Genomic DNA, 16,085 nt, shown 5'->3' with positions numbered 1-16,085 from the left:
GCATCTGAATCAATTCTTAATGAATAAATGAGTTTTTTGAAAGAACGCTCAAAGTTTTTCTTGTTAGTGTGTGAGGATGACAAGTTCAACTCATTTGTACTTGTCGGTGGTCCAGAAAAGAAACGAGCAGCCTTGGTTTTGCGTCCATGCTCGGAAACACGTCCCAATCACCACAAATGCAAGCATCAAGTGCTTATCGTACCGATAGTTTAGCCGGGAGAGAATTATTAAAACTCAAATGAGGAATCGGTTAACGTTCGAAGCGTAACGCTCGCGTTTTCGAAACATTGAACTTACATCCCAGTACAGAAATGAAACACGTAGTCCTAAGTCAAAACAAGACCGTATCGGCCGGAAAAGTGTATCGAAATTTATATAAGAAGATCTGAGGTGTTCGATATGTAAATTTATGTTTTTGATGTAAATAAAAAAAAATTAAAAAGAGAACCTAATTACCAATGCCTTCAGTAAACAAGAGCCCCTATATCATAACTCCACCACCATCATGTTTTTAAACGATACTTTCAGATTTTTTTGGTTTCGTTTGGCTTCCTATATATAAAACAGCGACCATAGGAGCCAAAGATGTTAAGTTTGGACTACGAAATCTACGTAGATCTACAAAAATCATCTTCCCAGTAGGTGTTTGATGTGTTGTCATGCTGTTTGAAAAAATCTAATTGGAGTTACTGGTTTTTTTGCTGATAAACGTTTTTTTCCTTGGTGCTCGGTCATTCGAATTGTTCTTCCTCAGTACATTACAAGCCTTTTTTTGGTTGAATTTGCTTTTCGTCGATGATGTAATGGATCAGAATGTATATTTAAATATCCTGAAGAAAAATAGGAAAGAAAGAGTAAAATTTAAAAAATTATCCAAAGCGCAACGCACATGATGTTCGCACATGGTTACTTTACAATTGTCGAAAAGTTATTGATAATCCACCACAATCTCCCGACATCATTTCCATTAAAAACTATGGGGATAATCTGCGTAGTAAAGATAGAGTCCATCAAATATCTAACAATAACCCAGCAAACAATAAATCGTATAGCTAACGTATTATAGCATTACACACCCCATATAATATGTATTATATGGTACGCCCAACTAGCATAGACGTGCAAGAGTGGAGGCGATATACAAGCAAGCCTGTTATTGTGCGAGGAATACACACAGAAACAGAAAAAAACGCATGAAAATCGTACTAAACTTCAACAGTAGCTTTAAAAAATGAAAAATAATTTTCGCTACACAATTTGAAAAAAAATCTTTTTTTATGCGGTGGATAGGGACCGTATAAACCAGTTTCCCTAAGTTAATAAACCAAAAAATGTTCCATGGATTATAATTATTTTTATAATCTTACGAATCGCCGTTTCTACATCCATATTTGTAGAAATAGGAATTATAAAATTGACTTCCAATGGGAGGAGAATATAAATGTTTGAAATGAGTGATGGTGATGGCTAAGAAAATTGTTCCGTTGGGATTTCTCGCACGGCTATCTGAAATATAATTCTCAAGCAGTTAAAACTCGTACATGTAATACGAAAGAGATGCAATCGGATACGTCATTCTTGGTTGCCGATTGTGTTTCAGTGGAATTATCATGAAATCTGAGAGGAAAAGAAGCTGGTATAAATTGATGTTGATTTATACAAAAATAACTGTTCGTTTTCATAAGTTCGAGGTTGAAACGAGCATCGAGATTTGTCGCCGTCTCAACAAAAGGGTCTCTTTCATAAGAATTCCAAAAATACGCTCTCAAATTTAAAGAATAGGAGAAAGTAGTTCTAATCCGACCGGTGGTCTAGAATCGAACTCCTCTTGGATCTCGGAAATGGTGCCACCTACCGAACTTTCAGTAATGTCAAATAAAAGGTGTTATAAAACTGATCCTTTCCTTTATTCCACCGTTTTAACTACCTTTATTCCAGCGTTTTAGCGGCGTTCAATGTTATCAATGCTTAAAAAAGGGAATGATAGATTTTTGACCAGTACGGAAAATGTGTTAAATGTTCTTTTAGACGACGAAAAATTACAAAACTAGGCTATTTCGTTTGCTTATAGTCTGCTCTTTAAAACAATATATACATTAAATTTGCCTGTTGCTTGTAGTAAACGGAATGCCGTTAATTGAAAAAAGTCGTGGTGGTCCTGATCCGACCCTCTGTGTTTACTTCGTAATTATTTAGTACGTTCGCTCATGTGCTCAATTGAGGGAATTTAGGGGGTCTAATCAGGGCCGCCTCTTCTATATATTTGACTAAATTCGACATTCACAGTTCTTCGTTTGATTAACAGTTCAATAGGCCATATGAATAAAAACAAAATTCAGCTTTACTTTACTTCATTCGAGCAGTCAAGCAGTGAGATTAAGTTTTTACTACGTTTGGTATGAAAAAAAGTAAGAACTAAGTATTTACTTCGTAATTATCAAGTATGCTCATGAGCATACTTTGGATCTGAAAACACTTTCATTGTCATATCCGATTTATGTTTAATGCTGCTATCTTGCGCTTGAAGTTAAACAAGTTGACAATCCGCATTGATGGCATTGAGTTCGTTTACTAGTTTAGGAAAGCGTAAAAAAAAGCGTGTTTAAATTAAAAACACTTCTGTTTGCAGGTGGTGAAAAAATCTTGTACGAGAATTGTTTTGAAGACAACTTTATATTATAATGAAAAGTTCCAGTAATAATGTTGAAAAGGTATAGACAAAGGGTTAAATAAAAGACGGAAAAAAATTGTTTTTAAGTGATTAAATAACATGATGCGAAAATTTTCATTCAAATTTTATCATTTGAAAACTGGCTTCGTGTCTTCTAGTCTGACAGGTATTACACTAAAGGGTGTGTCACATCAAATTGCATCACGGAAAAAACGCGGTAAAAATTTAATTTTTAGGAACTATATCTTCAGCTTTCGCTTATAATCAGAAAAGAGTGTATAGATCACGTTGGCCATGCTTCACTGTCAATTTTTCGTAAATTTGGAAAAATGTCGTTGAACGAAAAAGAGCGTCGTGAATTAATCCTGTGCACTCATTTCGAGAATCCGGAGTTGTCACATCGGGTCATCGGTAAGATGCTGGGAATCGTCCAATCCACGGTCAGCAGAGTACTAAAACGATACTTCGAGAACCTAACCATCGACCGGAAGGTGAAGAACGGCAAAAATGGATGCTCCGTCAGTGAAAAAGATCACAAGCGCGTAGTTAAGCAGTTTAGACGTGATCCGAGAAGTTCGGTCCGGGATGTCGCCAATAAGCTGAATTTGTCAAGTTCATTCGTCCAGCGGACCAAGCAGCGGGAGGGCCTGTGTACATACAAGGTTCAGAAGGCTCCTAACCGCGACGAAAGGCAAAACATGGTGGGGAAGACGCGAGCCCCGAAGCTGTACACCGAAATGCTGACGAAGCCGCATTGCCTGGTAATGGACGACGAAACCTACGTCAAAGCGGACTTTCGTCAGCTGCCGGGCCTGTTGTTCTACTCCGCAGAGGACAAATTCAGCGTTCCGGAGGAGATTCGCAAGTAGAAACTATCCAAGTTTGCCAAAAAGTACATGGTGTGGCAAGCGATCTGCTCTTGCGGAAAGCGGAGCGTCCCCTTCGTGATGACCGGCACGGTAAACGGGCAGGTTTACCTTAAGGAGTGCCTACAGAAGCGCTTACTACCACTATTGAAGCAGCACGAGGGCCCGACCATCTTCTGGCCGGATCTCGCTTCGTGCCACTATTCAAAGGACGTGTTGGAGTGGTACGAAGCCAACGGGGTCACCTTCGTGCCAAAGGAAATGAACCCGCCCAACGCGCCGGAGCTTCGCCCAATAGAGAAATATTGGGCGATTATGAAGCAGGCCCTCCGGAAGAACCCAAAAGTTGTCAAATCGGAGGCAGACTTCAAGAGAAAATGGATTTCTGTTCAAAAAAACTACAACCTGACGTTGTGCAGAACCTTATGGACGGGGTAAAGAGGAAGGTGCGAGCATACGGGATTGGGCTCGAAGTATGAATAAAAAGAAAATGCCAAAAGTTGTTTGATAGTTTTTATTTTACTGTCTAAAATTTTCAAAAGGATCGGTCTACTGGGCGAATTTCTACAGCGTTTTTTCCGTGATGCAATTTGATGTGACACACCCTTTAACGAGATAGGGACCCAAACTATGGTCCCTAAAGGCTGATTTAGACGATGCCAGTCAGCGCTCTAGTTGAAGTATCCAGTGAATAGAGAACAGACACTCTGTTCCAGTTAGAGGCCAATTACTTGTTCGATACTGGTACAAATAACTTGAACCGAGTGTCTGTTCTCTGTTCACTGGATACTTCAACTAGAGCGCTGACTGGCATCGTCTAAATCAGCCTTAATTGAAAGTCGCCACCAGACGTCGACTCTTTTCCTTTGGCATCGCGAATACACGCTTTGTCAAAAAAAACCTTTTGAAACGAAACCTAAACAAACAGTTTACAGATGTTTGACAAAGTAAAAACTATGTTCGAAATCGAACATGCGTTAAAATTAAATTAGTAAAGTAAACTTTTATTCATACGGATTCACGGATTCAAGTAAATACTAGGAAAGTTTACTTTACTTGGAAACGACAGAATAAGTAAATATTTTTTTTTTATTCATACGACCTAATATATTTGGCATAAAGTAAATTTGTAATATTGTGAAATGAAATTATGGATTGTTATAAGTAGAACAATCCATAATTTCATTTCACAATATTACAAATTTACTCTATATTTCAAACGATAACCGAAAAATAATTTCTACAAATGTTGTTGATTCCGCGGTGGTCAAAGTGAGACAGCTCGTGCTCAGCAGAATCACACTCTCCGCTACGCTGCTACTGCCTTGCTTGACTTTGGCTGTGGTGAGTTTTGCATTTTCCTTTCTCCTTATTCTTGGAGTAATTCCAGATCGTACGAGAGAGAGCAATGATTATGTTTTTAATCTTCTCTCCTGTAATGATACATCCGTATCAAGAACCAGCTGATCAACTGCCTGTGTTTGTATGCCACTATTGTTTTTGAGCAGCTGTTCGCTTTCTTGTGATGATTTGGGGTGGTCAGTTAGTCACGAACACTACCCAAGCTCGAGCTCAAGCTCAAAGTACTGGGATGTTCTCACGTGACGAGGAAAGTCATTCGAAAAAAACATTGTTCCACAGATCTTCTAACGATTCCGCTGCATACTCAAAATGTTTCGGTTCCAGTTTCCCTTGTTTCGAGTTTTTCATCCAAGTGAGATTCATAATTATCATGAGGAAGTATTAAACCTTCTAACTACCGGAAAGAAGAGCCTTCCACGTTTTGGAGAACTTTAAAAAAGACGGGTGGGTAATGTCGGGGACATAACCGGAGTGACGTAGGACTATACAAAGGGCACAGCTTTTGTTAAATATATATTGTAAATATATTGTTTTATTTTCTTCTCCTACGTGAATACCTACCTATCTACCTGAAAAATGGATTAGTTTACTGTTTACTCTTTATGAACATGTTGGTGGTTCTGAAAAGAACCTTTGGCGTTGTGTTTTTGTTATCACTCGATATTCCCATCTTGTTCGGTTAAACCTTCCTGTTTAGCTATTGCGTTTGCCACTCGCCACAGCTTTCACAGTTGGAAAATTTCTTCCCATCCAGCTTGAACATGTTGTTCAGTAAATTACATTTAATGCGACGTGCCGGAGAAACACTTTGCCACTCACTGAAACTAATTGTTGCCTTGATGAGCGCCGAACCGAAGCTGCTCTGTTCTTGATGCGGGTTTTCTGATTGTCGTGAGCAGCTTTGCAAGCCAACTCGAGCACTCCGACGGCCGAAACTCTATAATCGCTGTTAGGTATATTGGTGCTCCGGCACCAATCCGTTCGGCCTAGTTACCCTTGCGGAGCAATCAGTGAATGCGACCAACAGGGAACTGGAGACCTGCACGGCTCGAGTGAGACTTTGCCTTTCCCTTAACTTGTCCTCCTTTGTTACGTCCACGATGCCGATGCCGTACAACCACACGGGTTTACGGTTTGAAAGAAAATAAGATATTTTTTTGGGGTCCGCGTGTTTTATACTCTAGCGGTACACACTCACAGGATAGAGACAAATCGGCAGACTCAGCCAGAGGGGCGAGTCCAACGAGACGAACGAATGAGCGTTAAATGGGAGCGATGGCAAAAAATTACATTCATTACGATTTGTTCGCTCGTTGGATTCACATGCAGGATAAAAAGTGTCCTTTTCAGGATCACAAAATTATCTTCAATCTAAAGAGTTTATTGTTTTGTTATCATCGATATCCCCATCTTGTTTAGCTAAACCTTTCTGTTTAGCGATTGCGTTTGCCACTCGCCACAGCTTTCACAGTTGGAAAATTTCTTCCCATCCAGCTTTGTGACATGTTGTACAGTAAATTACATTCAATGCGACGTGTCGAAGCGCCACTCAGTGTCGGATTGGAGGCGATATTAACCTGTAATTGAACATTTGCGATGACAGTGGTACAGTGTCGACTTTCAATGTGGGGTCATAATTTGGATCTCTATGTTTACAAAAATGTCCAACTAAATAAGTCGCATTACATGTCCGTCCAATTAGCTAAATGTCGAACTAATTGTAAATTACTGTACTTTCAATCTGGAAACAATTTAAGAATTGATGAAAATTGAATAATCAGGAAAGTCCCCAACTATCAATAAGCTCAGAACAACTGCCAAATTCACATACTCATCAGATCCTGGCAAACAAATTATGAAAAAATCAATTTGTGTTTTATTATTATTTTGGATAATGTTTTAGAAAGCATTGAACTGTATTTCCTAAACTCTTTTTTGGAAGGTTTAATGGCCCTGAAAAGCGCCTTGTTTTATGAAATGGTTTCAATTTAGAAAACTTAGTACTCGTGGTTTTGAAAAAAACCATTTCGAATGCCCTCGATGCCGCCTTGTTCTGGATTTGCCACCAAAGCAGTTTGTATAAAGAACAAACTTTTTTCTTCTGCTACCTGATGCCGTTTTGCGATTGCGTTTGCCACTCGCCACTCGCTGCAACTGCCTGTTGTCTTGATGTCCACCGAACCGAATGTGTTCTGTTCTGAATGCGGGTTTTCTTATCGTCGCGAGCATCTTTGCCAGCCAACTCGATCACTTCGGCGGCCGAAACTATATAACGCCGGCTAGGTGGACTGGTGCACTGGTACTAACGCGCTCGGCCTAGCTACCCTTGCGGGGAACTCCAGATCAACACGGTTCGAGCGGGATTTTGCCTTTCCCTTCACTTTTCGTCCTTTACCATGTCCAGACATGGCTGCTTGGGTTGGTTTGTTGATGTGTTGTGATGCGAACCGATGTGGTGTACGGTTTGAATGAGAATGATCGTTACGGAAGGAAGGAAGGAAGGTATTGTATTATAGAGACTTTAAACTTTTGCAGTTCATTCGTCTCTAGCCTTGAGAAAGCCCCTTTGAAAACTCTACTCTATTCTACTCCAGCGCTACCACCTCCGCCCTCTTGCCTTGAGAAAGGCACTCGATCCCTCGCCGTCCAGCCCGTCCAGCAACGATGTTGTCCAGTCGGTGTCCACACATAGAATGACGGTTTGGACGAGAATGATGATCGTTACGGCAGCGGAGCGGGGATTTTTAAGCTGACTGGCTGGCTCGAGAATTACGCATGTGTGAGACTGCGACCAATGTTTCGTTCATTTTTTTCTTTTTCCTTTCCAATCGTGGTTCATTCTATTTCGCTGCTGCTCTGGTTGCCCGTTTTGGTCGGTTCGATTGGAGGAGCACAAAACGGACCAATCAAAAATGGGCACATAGTGCATTTGGACAATGCTTGATATTTCACAATTATTCAATTATTTATCTCAAGAAAAATGAAATGTTATTCGTTATGATAGATGCGTAGATATATTTCCTATCAATTGATGCAAAAACCTTTGCGATCTATTGAGAAATGCTCGAGTTATAAGCGTTCCAAATCTTGCATTTTTTCCTACTTGTTCAGTGCCTAGATTTCCATTTCACCCCCTATATCTTCCGGTTAGACGTAGTCCTACGTCAAAAAAGCATCAAGATTCAAATGATTAAAATGATGAATCGTCTTATCTATGACCTTTTAAAACCCTCGTTTGGTCCTACATGCACTGGCCTAAATAGTCCTTGATACCGAATAATGTCGAATACAGGGAGCACGCTAACTTTTTTTTTTCAAATCGAGCCGATGTGTTCGAAGAACAATACCTTTCTGAACAAACTGCAACGTACTTGGGACCTCTGTATCCAACTGCTTCAGCATGACCAAAATTCCCTATTTTTTCTCTGCATCTGCGAAAATCAATGACATATGCTTATGATTAGCAGCCACGACAAAATCATGATCTGGAAGACTAACGCGATATTTAAGATACATTAATCGGTTCAGCCCATTACAATACGCGCTTTATCATTTTGCCTCAGTAAACATATCGCATTTCGTCGCAGAATCGGAGTCAGCCGCTTAGTCATATAGGAGCGCGTTGATTTAGTTAGTAATAAAATTGGAAGTTTATTACATAGCGATTACGGCCACCCCCTCTCCCTTAAAGTAAATTTAGTGGAAGTAAAGCAACCTCAACACAACCGACCGAAATCCTATTTTACTGTTTTTCGAACTACGTTCTGCTATTGATTGTTTAATTGAACAAAAAAAACTGAAACACCTGAATTTACTCAGATTAATTCGGACACCGGAAAACTTTATCTTACTTTCTTGAATAATATATGCCAAGAACAATACATCAAATCTAATGTTCCAGGAACCAAACTTTGGAGATTTGGAAAAAAACACCTGAAGATATCTATGCAGGTGTTGAAGATGTAGATATAGAAGCCACTGGGGGAGAACAAAACAATAGCGTTTAGGACCATCTGCTGAACCATCAAATGGTTGGACGACTAAAGTTTGAATAAAAAATTAAAATTTAAATAGAAGCATACCCAATTAATTTGTTTAGAATGAAAAATTCCTGTCCTGACCATATCCTAAGCATTAGCTATATAGTAACTTTATGTGCCCTTCTAAAGCGTTGACAGTTCTTCAGTTTAGCCTTATGATGCTACCTTTAAATTCATTACAACCATTATTGTGTGTACCTGTAAATATATTATAATGAAGGTATTTACGTTGCCCATTGTGATCAAGCATCCCCTGGTAACTGAATACATTTCCATTGCAGTTCAATAAAGCCATGTATTTTTACTACAGTGTATATGTTTCCTGGCATTACGTGAATACCATCAACATCGTAGAATTGGTTATGCTGAAGCAGTTTCATACAGTGGTCCAATGTACGTTGCAGTTCGTTGCTGTGGAATAATCTAGTGATCGACGGATATTCCCCCAAAGCGGAACATCTTAAGTTCGCAAACTCCAAAATCGATGAAACGGAAATAGTACGATATAAGGCCGAGTGGTTTGCTCGTCACGTAAGAACATCCCAGGGCCTTTTGAAAGGTCTGACATGTAACAACAGAAACTGCCGCATTGAGCCAAGGAGTAGTGTAAATCAACATCAATTTATATCAGTCCATGCTCCTCTCAGGGAGAACGGGGTTTGTCTTAAATTTAACGTTACGTAATTTTTGCACGACGCCTTATGCTTATGTTATGTTATACTTATGACAGACATACAGCTGTACTTGCGTTGTGCTTCGAAAATTGTATGTCTGTCACCATGTACAGCGCTAGAACCATGCAAGCAACTCGGTACAATCGCTGTACCTGTACCGACCTGTTTTACCGCTGTACATGGCTACAGTTGTACTGTGCGCAGCGCCATAGACGGTTAGTGGTGGGTATCATGAACAAGCAGAATCAAATCACTTGATAAACGTTCTTTTCATTGACTTTCTTTTAAGTTAATAACTCAGATTGGAAACTTTTTTGTTGTGTTTGATAGTTTAGACACTAAATAAAAACCTTTTTCATTGAAATATGTGGTGGAAATTGGAAAAATATCTGATTGTCAGTTTGACATACGGTACAATGTACGACCAAAGTATGTCTGTCATGGTACGATGGTACCTGTACAACGCTGTACACGTACAACGCAAGTACAGCTGTATGTCTGTCCCTGGTATTATCTGATGATTGTTAAATCGAATTGCTGCTTAATTTGTGGTGATAAATTAAATCGATGTTTTCGCTGTTTATGCGATTTAAATATACACAATGCATACTTTGATCAACATTATATATGACCGTGATTGGATCTCACTATATATTCGACTTAGAATATGCCAAGTTATATGATTGGATGCTTGATGAGAAAGAAGGAAAGAAGGAAATTCGAGAGCACAATCAAACACAAGTAGAAAAATGCACGATTCCTGCATGTGAGAACTACCTTGGAAAGCCCGGAAGTTAAATATACGTGATTTGTTTTTTGAGTTAAGGTGGCCGTACACTGTTTGCCCGGAGGTCAAATATTCGATATTTTTTGACAGATAAGGTTTGATTTGATATTTGTACAAACACTATTTTGTTTGCCACTCTTCAATTTTCAACAGTAGTAAACAATATCAAACACCGAACATGGAAAAAATCAACTGAAATATTCAAGGTAACCTAACCATATACCGACAGGTTCGAAGAACAGACTGAAAAAATATTTTAGGCATCCAATAATTAAATATTTGCTTGTCGTGTTTTGTGTAGAATATATTTGATCAGTACACGTTGGACAAAATTTATCTGTCAAAAAGAGTCAAATATTTGGCTTCGGTCAAACAGTGTATGAGCACCCTTAGAACGCAAAACGTAAACGATCGGTGAGACATCTGGATTTTGTTTTTTGAACTAAGAAAATGATGCTAATGTAATCTAAAACTCAAAAACAAATCACGTGTATTTTACTTCCGGGCTTTCCAAGGTAGTTCTCACATGCAGGAATCGTGCATTTTTCTACTTGTGTTTGATTGTGCTCTTGAATTTCCTTCTTTAATTCAACCATTGTCAACATTTTTATAGTATTCACTACTGAAAGAGGTAAATAAATAACATGTTATACAGTCAAAGCTCTTTATAACGACAATCTTTATAGCGACAAATCTCCCTATAACGACATGTCCACAGGTCCCTTCAGAATCGCATGGAAACTCGTTTCTTTATTGCGACATATCTCCATAACGACCTTTCCCTATAACGACACATTATCGCTTATATTTACTAAAACATAACATTCTCTATTACGACTATTTTCAATTTCACTCCATACATCTGCCGTTCTACGCATAGTTGTCCCATGTTACTTTTTGAAGATTTTCACTTTTGTTTATAAAACGTTGTTTTTATGCATAATCTTACGGAAAACATAAAAAAACATATAGTTTATTTCCAACTTTTCAAAAAAAAAACCACATCAAGTTCAATTGTCCCATGTTGATATTCTATTCATAACTGTCCCACCATGTATTTTTTGTAGATCCATATCGAATAAGTCGGTTCAAGTACAAGAATTTCATGTCACACTTTCAGCAGGCCTAATGCACTCTTTTCTGGTTGGGAAGAACGAACTAATTCTCAAACAAATAAGAAAAAGTTTTATAGAACACGTGTACACCTTGTTAGCGAATGCCTAATAACAATGAGATTTATATTATTGTTGCAAATCACTCATTTCTTCATAAAACGATGTTTCTATCAATTTATTACGTACGAAAAACATAATCTTTCGAAAAAACACAAAAAAATCATTGTTTGTTCCCAGTATATCAAAAACCAACATCAAGCTCAATTGTCCCATGTTGATATTCTAGGCATAACATTCCCACCATGAATTTTTAAACCCGTAATCAAGCTTGATTGATTCAGTGAGGAGATCTCATCACATTTCATTGAACAATAGTATAGTGCTTATAAAAACCCCGGTGTATTGCTAAATTGAAATGCTTAAAGCTTTTGGTAGACAATTATGCGAGAAAACTTTGATTGCGTTTTTCTCAGTTGTTGATTTTGGAACATGGGACAACTATGCGTAGAACGGCAGTCATAGTGTGTGTCAACGTCAATGACTACGTAGATACCTAAATAGTCTACGTTGTGTATTATAAGGTTCCATCAACGGTGAACATCTGTTCACGCCCAACTGATTTAAATTTTCGGATACTTACAAAAACAGAAATTAAAACCTTAAATAATTTGGGAATGCTTATTGAAATAAATTCATCGAAGAATTGTTGTATAAGAATCCCGTTCTAGAGCGAAAGAATAAATTTGCAAAAATGAATGTATTGTTTGCGCAATTGTTATATGGATACAGCTTTTGATAAAAATTTGTATCGGACGAATGAGTTGAATTCATTGTTTAATGTTTTCTTGTTTCAAGATGGTTAGCCACCAATTGCTTTTGTTTCTAATATAATTTGATTGTTTTGCGAGAGCTTGGGCGTTTTTCTCCTTATAGCGACATCTAAGCTCTCTATAACGACAATCTTTTATAGCGACAATTCTCTATAACGACGGTCCCTTGCGAAGTCGCTATAGAGAGCTTTCACTGTATATAAAATTGCGCAGAATTAAATTTCTTACAAACTCATCGCAATCAAATAATCTTTTATGATTATAACATTGTAATTTATGGAAAGAACTACAAAGCTTCCATAAGCTCACATGGCAAAATTTTAAACCATCATCACTTTCACCGCAGCGCCGCCTAGGTGTAGATTTGTTAGTTAGATCGCCAATTTCTCTTCACTTCACGTGGTTCGTTTTTTCAAACATAGAGCGAGTTAGCGGGTAGCATTTTGACCTGAGACATTTTGACAGATTGCTGAAGATGTAAACAACCGCGCGTGTGAGTAGTGCGATTCTTCGAGTGTATGAAATATTATTCAAAAATTCCGTCAATAATTATGGAAAAACCGAGTGAACCCTCGGTAGCGAAAGAAGCAGTGCTTCTGGGAAGTATCGAACTACCTGAAGACACCCCAACTGTGCAGGGCTACGACTGGAATCGGGGTTTAAATTATGAAGCTCTGTTTGAATCCTATCTGTTTTCCGGATTTCAAGCAACAAATTTGGGAAAAGCGATTGAAGAAGTCCGCAAAATGGTAAGCTGATTGTAGACTCATTTCAACTCTGGTTTTTCTCTTCGTCTGTGCCACATCAAGTCCGGTGTGGAAATTCATTTCATTTTTAAAATCATTAGAAATTATTAACTACTGTCATATTGTTTCACATAGATCGAATGTCGAGCAATTCCTTTGCCGGAAGACCAGAGCGACGAATATGAGGAGGACGAATTCATCAGACGTAAAAGCAACTGCACGATTTTCCTTGGATACACATCCAACATGGTTTCGGCAGGTGTTCGCGAGACGCTACGCTTCCTGGTGGAGCACAAACAAGTCGACTGCATCGTTACCACAGCCGGTGGAGTGGAAGAGGATCTGATCAAATGTCTGGCTCCAACATACGTGGGATCGTTCGAATTGGACGGTAAAAAGCTCCGAGAACAAGGCATTAACCGGATAGGAAATTTACTAGTGCCTAACGATAACTATTGCAAATTTGAGAATTGGGTTATACCGATACTTGATGAAATGCTTGAAGAACAGAAGACAAAAGGTACGCTGTGGACACCGTCGAAAGTTATTCAAAGGTTAGGTGAAAAGATCAATGATGAAAGTTCGATCTGTTATTGGGCGGCAAGGAATAACATTCCAGTATTCAGTCCGGCGCTGACCGATGGAAGCCTCGGAGATATGATGTACTTTCATTCGTTCAGAAATCCTGGATTGGTGTTGGATATAATCTCAGATTTGAGACGGCTGAATACCATGGCCGTGAAAGCCGTTAACTCAGGGGTCATTATCGTAGGCGGTGGTGTAATCAAGCACCACATATGCAATGCCAATCTGATGAGAAATGGGGCCGATTACTCAGTGTTCATAAATACGGCGTCGGAGTTTGATGGAAGCGATAGCGGAGCGAGACCAGATGAGGCGGTTTCTTGGGGCAAAATCAAGAAAGACGCTACTCCTGTAAAAGTATACGCCGAGGCAAGCCTAGTATTTCCAATTTTAGTAGGTGAAACTTTCGTGAAGACCCATTTCAGCAAAAAGAGAGAGCAAATACATGACGATTGTGATTAAGATACCAAGCTTATTGATTGTTTCAATATATTATTTTCCTTGTAATTTTCCGTGAACAAGGTCAAATGCCGTAACTGTTATCGGATATAAAATATACGAGAAGGTTGGAGAAAGTCTAGCATTCCTCCTAAAAGCGAATAATTTGAAATTCGTCGCCGGAGATCTTATACGTCATCCACTCTACGAATACTATTATGGCGGGTTTACATTAGGGAGATCTATAGCTATAGATGGATTTATTCACGTAAAAATAGGTCTAAGCGGGTGAGAATAAATACGATACACTTTTTTTTATCCTAAATATATATTTTTATTAAGGCTTATATGGCGTCAGCCTGACGAGTAGTGTGTGTATGTATTGCCGCGACTAAGTAAAAGTTTATAGATCGGATATCAGGGATATGAAACAGGGACACAACGAAGGAAACATCATTAAACGTTGACATCGGAATTTCTGAGGAACAGGTATAGATGAAGCAGAAGATCAGGATCACGGCTACCTAAGATATCCCGGACGGGGATATCCGATTGTCTGCCTTTCGCTCTCAGTGCTCTAGAGAGCTGAGAGCGAGCAGCATGGAACCGGATACACGACCAGACAACATGCTCGATGTCGTGGTAGCCATCGCCACAATCACAAAGATTGTTTGCTGCGAGCCCAGTGCGATAGAGATACGCGTTTAGGTTGTAGTGATTGGACATAAGCCGAGATATCACGCGAATTAAATCACGACCTACATTCAATCCCTTAAACCAAGCTTTCGTCGAAACCTTAGGGATAATCGTGTGTAACCAGCGACCGAACTCATCTTCACTCCACATGCGCTGCCAACTAACGAGTGTGTACTGACGAGGAATGTGGAAAAATTAATTATAAGCAATTTGCCTTTCAAAAAGTGTACCTTCTGAAGCGCCCACCTTAGCTAGCGAGTCCGCTTTCTCATTCCCCGGAATCGAGCAATGAGAGGGAACCCATGCTAAGGTAATCTTGAATAATTTTTCGACCAAAACACTTGTCTTATTCTTGTTAGGGAATAAGATGAGCGTTTATCAACTTTCATTGAGCGGATTGCCTCTATTGAGCTGAGACTGTCTGAAAAAATAAAATAATGGTCGATGGGCAATGTTTCAATGATCCCTAGTGCGTAGTATATCGCACCCAGTTCAGCGACATACACGGAACAAGGATCTTTGAGTTTGAAAGAGGCACTGGAATTTTCATTGAAGATGCCGAAGCCAGTGGACCCGTTTATGCATGAACCGTCAGTAAAGAACATTTTATCAGATCTAACTTAATCTAACAGATCTTAATCTTTCTCACTGGTGAGAAATTCACAAGCGTTTACATATGCTGAATTTATTCAAGTTATATATACCTCGAATAATATATTCAAGTTATATATACCTCGAATAAGAAACATATTTGACTGACCGCACCCAAATGGTAAGATTTAATGGGGAAATTTCAAAACCAATATTTGTTACATCCGGAGTTCCTCAAGGCTCTCATTTGGGGCCACTTTTGTTCATTTTATTTGTTAATGACGTTTGCGTTTTTCCTAACAGTGTTAAGCCACTTATCTACGCAGATGATATGAAACTGTATATGGAAATAAAGAATGAAGAAGACTCTCAAACATTCAAAAATGAAGTTGACATAGTTTATAGTTGGTGCACTAAGAGTTTATTACAGCTCAATGTTAGGAAATGCACTTTGATTACTTTTACAAGAAGAAGAACACCATTGAACAATGGTGTTATACTGGATAATCAACCCATCAGTAGATGTCAACGAGTAAGAGATTTAGGTGTGATCTTAGATTCGAAACTAACCTTCGTGGATCATTATAATACAATCATCCATAGAGCAAATAATATGTTGAGCTTCATTAAACGCTTTAGTTACCATTTCCACGATCCGTACACAATAAAAACATTGTATATTAC

The 16,085-nt window shown here is 38.8% G+C and overlaps 1 protein-coding gene across 1 annotated transcript; it reads left to right on the top strand.

Annotated features, from left to right (window-relative positions):
- Positions 1–12,815: 12,815 nt before the first annotated feature.
- On the top strand, positions 12,816–14,147 carry LOC129767619 (probable deoxyhypusine synthase). Its single transcript, XM_055768683.1, has 2 exons — positions 12,816–13,094; positions 13,227–14,147. Exons 1-2 carry the CDS (start codon positions 12,864–12,866, stop codon positions 14,136–14,138), a joined length of 1,143 nt encoding a protein of 380 aa, XP_055624658.1. The 5' UTR covers positions 12,816–12,863; the 3' UTR covers positions 14,139–14,147.
- The last annotated feature ends 1,938 nt before the right edge of the window (positions 14,148–16,085 follow it).

The sequence above is a fragment of the Toxorhynchites rutilus genome, chromosome 2 (genome assembly GCF_029784135.1).
Source record: "Toxorhynchites rutilus septentrionalis strain SRP chromosome 2, ASM2978413v1, whole genome shotgun sequence".
NCBI lineage: Eukaryota > Metazoa > Arthropoda > Insecta > Diptera > Culicidae > Toxorhynchites > Toxorhynchites rutilus.
Note: the sequence above shows the minus strand (reverse complement) of the source record. Positions and strands in the feature narration are given on the sequence as shown.

Coding starts and splice junctions, on each gene's coding strand:
- LOC129767619 (XM_055768683.1), top strand. CDS start 12,864: ATGAAATATTATTCAAAAATTCCGTCAATAATTATGGAAAAACCGAGT. Junction 13,095..13,226: donor TTGAAGAAGTCCGCAAAATG/GTAAGCTGATTG, acceptor TGTTTCACATAG/ATCGAATGTCGAGCAATTCC.